A 6256-nucleotide genomic window follows, 5' to 3' on the forward strand; every position below is an offset into this window, starting at 1 on the left:
GCCGTCTTGGCCCAGTTGAATCCCGCACGCTTCTTAACCAGATCTGCTCCCCAGTCCTCGTAAATTCGAATTTCACAGTTCTCCCATTTACTGCTTCGCTCCTTATTTGCCCACCGCAGGACACGTTCCTTGTCTGTGAAGCGGTGGAATCTTATCACCATAGCCCTCGGCGGTTCATTCTTCCTAGGCTTTCTTGCCAGGACTCTGTGCCCAGTTCCAGGGGCCGTGGAAGGCCCCCGTGCCCATCAGCGACATAGCCCCCATACAACTTACACTTTGCTTCCAGTCTTACACTAGGACAGCACCCCGTTACACCACTTCACCTGAGTGTTCCAACAACGTGCAGCTGCCCATTAGTTCAAGTCCAACTTCTCATTCTTAATGAATGTCCACGCCTCGTCCAGCGTATCAAAATAGTGGTGCCGGCCTTCGTACGTGACCCACAGCCTCGATGGTGTAGCAGCCCGAACCTCACCCCTTTGTTGTGGAGAGCCGTCTTGGCCCGTTTGAATCCCGCACGCTTCTTAACCAGGTCTGCTCCCCAGTCCTGGTAAATTCGAATTTCACAGTTCTCCCATTTACTGCTTCGCTCCTTATTTGCCCACCGCAGGACACGTTCCTAGTCTGTGAAGCGGTAGAATCTTACCACCATAGCCCTCGGCGGTACAATCGCCCTAGGCTTCCTTGCCAGGACTCTGTGCCCAGTTCCAGGGGGAAGGCCCCCGTGCCCATCAGCGACCCCAGCGTCGTGGCCACAAATGCGCTCTCGCATCCCACCCCCCAGCACCTTCGGGGAGGCCCAGGATTCACAGGTTGTGTCTCCTCGACCTATTTTCAAGGTCTTCCAGTGTCTCCTGCCATCTTTTGTGCAGGGCCTCGTGTGCCTCTACCCTGACAGCCAGGCCCAAGATCTCATCCTCATTTTCAGAGACCTTTTTTTCCACCTCTTTGATCGCCTTCTACTGCATCTTCTGAGTCTCCACCATCCTTTCCATGGAAGCCTTCATAGGGGCCAGCATCTCCATCTTGAGCCTCTGTGAAGCAGCTTCTCAGGAACTCCTGCTCCCGTCTCCTGGTCCGCGCCGGCCGTCATTTTGCGCCCATTCCCCTCGTTTCACCGATCCAGCCTTCTTTACTGACCCACTCCTGGTCCACTCCATACAGCGCTGGGGGAGCCTCACCAGCGTTTACTGCCCCACCGGTGATTGCCGCCAAAGTGCCGCTAAAGGTCCGTTAACGGGCCCAAATGTCCGATCTCGGAGGGAGCTGCCGAACGTGTGACCTACCCAGGCATGGCCGCAACCGGAAGTCACAATTTGCCTGATTAATTCATGTTTACCTCACATTAATTTCCCCGCAGTTATAAAGTATAAGATAGTGTTGACTGTTTGCTTACTTTTGTGTATTAAAGTTTCTTCTGTTTGTTTAAAACCATAGAATATTGTGGCATTATTCTCTTAATAAGTAACTGGAATGTCAAATTTAATCTACTTTACAATAAAAGTAACAGGCCCTAACCAGATTGTTACAAAATTCAGGGTCTGTTACAAAATTCGGGGGTCTGGACAGGATCATAACAGTCTTGGGAAACCCAGAAAAATCCTGCAGGAATTCTCCACCCTCTCCATATTTGCCGACTAGTGGAGGCGGTGGACTAATAATCCGGAAACCAGGGTTCGACTCCCACCACAGCGGATGGTGAAATTTGAATCCAATAAAAATCTGGAATAAAAAGTCGAATGACCATGAAACCATTGTCGAGTAATTTCAGTCATAAAAGCCCATCTGGTTTACAAAGAACAAAGAACAAACAAAGAACAAAGGAAATGTACAGCACAGGAACAGGCCCTTCGGCCCTCCAAGCCCGTGCCGACCATACTGCCCGACTAAACTACAATCTTCTACACTTCCTGGGTCCGTATCCTTCTATTCCCATCCTATTCATATATTTGTCAAGATGCCCCTTAAATGTCCCTATCGTCCCTGCCTCCACTACCTCCTCCGGTAGTGAGTTCCAGGCACCCACTACCCTCTGCGTAAAAAACTTGCCTCGTACATCTACTCTAAACTTTGCCCCTCTCACCTTAAACCTATGCCCCCTAGTAATTGACCCCTCTACCCTGGGGAAAAGCCTCTGACTATCCACTCTGTCTATGCCCCTCATAATTTGTATACCTCTATCAGGTCGCCCCTCAACCTTCCTTCGTTCCAGTGAGAACAAACCGAGTTTATTCAATCGCTCCTCATAGCTTATGCCCTCCATACCAGGCAACATTCTGGTAAATCTCTTCTGCACCCTCTCTAAAGCCTCCACATCCTTCTGGTAGTGTGGCGACCAGAATTGAACACTATACTCCAAGTGTGGCCTAACTAAGGTTCTATACAGCTGCAACATGACTTGCCAATTCTTATACTCAATGCCCCGGCCAATGAAGGCAAGCATGCCGTATGCCTTCTTGACTACCTTCTCCACCTGTGTAGCCCCTTTCAGTGATCTGTGGACCTGTACTCCTAGATCTGAAGTCCTTTAGGGAAGGCAGTGTGACAACAGACCCTCAGCATTGTGATTGACTCTTAACTGCCCTCTGAAATAGCCTAGCAAACCACTCCGTTCAGGGGCAATTAGGGATCGGCAATAAATGCCAAATATAAAAATATATATATTTTACAAAGCTGACAGGAGCACAAAATGAGCCATTACAGGTGAGGATTGCATAGAAGTAAGATTGTTACTTCCATTACTAATTCCAAAATGCAAGACGGACAACTAACATATACCACACAAGATGGGGAAATATTGCATGATTTCAGGAAGTCTGACAAAGCTGAAAGTATTTGCCCTGATAATTTCTTCCATGTGCATCGTTCACCTACCCTTGACTTGCAAGTAAAATAATAGCAGACCAATGAAGGTAATCTTGCTATACAGTTGGACCAAGTAATGATGTGTTAAATATTGTTAAATTCATGACTGATTTTTTTGTGTGTCCTGCAGAATGACTCAGATTTTCTGAACACAATCCATGAAGCCTATCTACAGATACTTCTAAAGAATGTAGGTACTATCAAATTATGAAGAACAAGCTACTTTGAATTACAGGAGTAACCGGTCTCTACAAGCACAAGTAATGTAAATTATTGCTATATTGAGCAACATGATACTGTGAGACTAACAGCTTTGTAATATTAATTTTCTCTTGGTTTCTACATTTATATTTGTGATTATCAGTCTTTGTTTACATCTACAAATGTTACTGTATTTCCAGTTTGAATATTGTAAGCACTTCTGTGAAAGTATTTGGTAAAACAGAGTGTCTATAGGTAGTAGCATCCTACTTTTGATGCTTTAAAAGGTACTATATAGTTGAGCAGTGTGAGTTTCCCCTGTTGATTTTTGATTTCGCTAAGAAACATTTGTAAAATGACTTGGTTTTACAGAAGTACCTTTTGAATTTGTTCATGTTTAAAAACTTGTCTCCGTTGTTTTGTCACCTTTGTAATATATAAAACGAACATTCTTAGGAGTTTTCTGTTTTAAAATTACAACACGCAGTCGGCAGTGTTTTAAAAGCAATAATATATTATTGTTTAGATGCAGAGGGAAGTATTTTATTCACTTTTTTTTTAACAAATTTTCCAATTAACTAAATTTGAAATGCTATACAAATTTGTGTGGAAGTAGCAGACTTCTAGTCTTACAAAAAAATACATATGATATAAATTACAAGGCAAGTTAATCACTCAGTGTCAACCTGTAGACACAGCTAAATTCCTTTCCAATTTATCACAATCCGCTCCTCAACGATGGCACTAAATACTTATTTGTAGTACAGATCTAATTATAGCTTTTTTTAAAAATAGCAATAATGAAATGAGCAAAGTTCAAAATTGCACCATATTCAAAGTTAAAATAAACTTGCACATTTTTACATGTTTATTTCAAAATTATTGTGACGGCAGGACGATAACAACATTTTCTTGCGTTGGGCACAAACTTCTCTTTATTCTCATCACTTACTGAATTGTGGCTGCTTTATATGTGTTTGGTTATGTCCAAATCAAAAATAAATTTCTCATGATAGCTATGGAAATTTGTAAGTTTGCATGATTTATAATAGCAAAAAAGAATCTTAATTCTCCAAACTTCTAAAGTTTTTTTAAAAGTAATTTGTCATCACTAATTCAAAAAACAGTTAAATAGCATACGATGTTACAACTTATCGTAGATGTAGCATATAAGTCAACCGTTGAAGCCTCAAAATCCAACAAAAATAGGAGTTGACTTAGGTGGGTATGAGTGGTTTCCATTTTGAAATGCCATCGGCATTCAATGCAGTGCCAATATTTTTAAATTTCTATGCATCTTCACAACACAGCCCATGTTACCTGCTTGATCCCTTGTGCTTGTTATAAAGTACTGGTAAGTAAAACATGCACTTGTGGGGTGAAGAATTAAGGCTGACTACTGTGAGTATAGCATGTCATGGCTGTAAAGGGGAGTCGTGTTACATGCTGATAGAGCGGTGCAGTGGTTAGCACTGCTGCCCCACGGAGCCGGGATCCCAGGTTCGATCCCAGCCCTGGATCACTGTCCATGTGGAGTTTGCACATTCTCCCCGACGCATGGGTTTCACCCCCACAACCCCAAAGGTGGGCAGGGGTAGGTGGGTTGGCCACTCTAAATTGTCCCTTAATTGGAAAAAATGAATTGGGTACTCTAAATTTTTTTTTAAGTTGCATGCTGATTATATGCAAAGTCATGGGGCGGGATTCTCCGGTTAGCCGACGCCAAAATTGGGGAAATGCGATTGGGCAGAGAATAGCTTCTGATGCCAAATCGCAATTCTCCAAAAACGGCATCAATGCGTTTCACTCCGCACTTACAGTAGGCACTGTTTGAATATCATTAGCGTGTCCGACCCAGTACTCTCCAGGGCCTTCGCGATTCTCCGCCTCCAATGGGCTGAGTTCCCGATGGCGTGGTTCACTTGTGCTTTTAAAAATCGGGAAACTGGTGTGGCGGCTGCTGAGGGAGAGAGAGGGGTTATGTAAGATGTCCAACATCGCCATAGTTTGCTGACAGTTCTGCCGCCGACCGAGTGGCATCTGCCAGGGCCGGGGGGAGTAGTGGGGGTGGGCAGGAAGTGGGCTGTGAGGTCAGGATGGACGGGCACGGAGCACCATTGCCACAGCCAGCAACGCAGCCATGGAGCGCACACCGCTAACAGCCCACTTTTGAACCTGGTGCCACGAGTCGTATAGGTGTCACCCCCCAGGGCACCCCCCTGGGTGCTCTCTGGTCCCAGCCGACCCATCAGCTGTATGAGCGCACTCCAGCACAACCAGTGCCACCTTTTTGGCTGGGATAAGTTTGTGTAGGCATTGATCGTGGACCCGGAAAATCCCGCACTGTTTTCATTGGAATCGATTGTGTTCCATGTGGCACCGGTGCTCGCTCCTCAACGGTAGCGGAATCGGTCCAGGTGCGGCACTGTGTTTTTCTGTCGTGAAAGTCCACGGATCTCAGTCGGCGTCAACGCTTAGTCTAAGAAGCGGAGGAATCCCCGCCCTTGATTTTTAGGGCCGGAAAAATAGGTTGACGTATATGCCACGATTTACGGTTGTTTGATTAAATCAAAGCTACAAATCAAAGTGATTTTCATTGTGAGAGCTGATAGGAGCTAACTTTCTTTTGTAGTTAAATATCCAATTAGTGACTGTCTATTTGTAGTGGTGTATTTTTGCCAGTATGTATTACTGTAGAACTCGAATCGATCGTGAAAACAGAACCTTCAGCTGGAAGAATATTTTAGCTGCGTGTATGTCAGTTGCTCAATAAACTAAAAACATTTTATCACATTGGTGTCCCTTCTTTAGTAAAACAAAATTCAAAGATTTTATCATATTCCTATTCCTGTATGATGATTACAACTTCTTGAAATAAGTTTAAACAGGTATTGGTTGTGATAACTTTCATTGGTATATCGATTAATTAATTGATATGATCCTATTGTTTGCATTAGACTGGCAAATATAACTTTTCCAAATTCAATTCAAATTTTCTTGAAACAATATGCTTTTATGTTTTTTTTAGTTGACTTTTCCTCCTTCTTACTTTTCATAAGTCTATCCCTTTCTATGATAACCTTTATTATTGTCATAAATAGGCTTACATTAACACTCCAATGAAGTTACTGCGAAATCCCCAAGTCGCCACACTCCAGCGCCTGTTCGGGTACACCGAGGGGGAATTCAG

At 43.9% G+C, this 6256-nt stretch overlaps 1 protein-coding gene across 3 annotated transcripts in view; it reads left to right on the forward strand.

Moving 5' to 3' along the window:
• dcp1a (decapping mRNA 1A) overlaps positions 1-5857 on the forward strand; it is a 127903-nt gene extending 122046 nt beyond the window's left edge. For all 3 annotated transcript variants that reach the window (XM_072472495.1, XM_072472496.1, XM_072472494.1), the window contains one exon: positions 2996-5857. In XM_072472495.1, coding sequence (XP_072328596.1) covers positions 2996-3076 — 81 coding nt within the window. In that variant the 3' untranslated portion in view covers positions 3077-5857. The remainder of the gene's footprint in view (positions 1-2995) is intronic.
• Positions 5858-6256: the final 399 nt, after the last annotated feature.

Source organism: Scyliorhinus torazame, chromosome 13 (genome assembly GCF_047496885.1).
Source record: "Scyliorhinus torazame isolate Kashiwa2021f chromosome 13, sScyTor2.1, whole genome shotgun sequence".
NCBI classification, from domain to species: domain Eukaryota; kingdom Metazoa; phylum Chordata; class Chondrichthyes; order Carcharhiniformes; family Scyliorhinidae; genus Scyliorhinus; species Scyliorhinus torazame.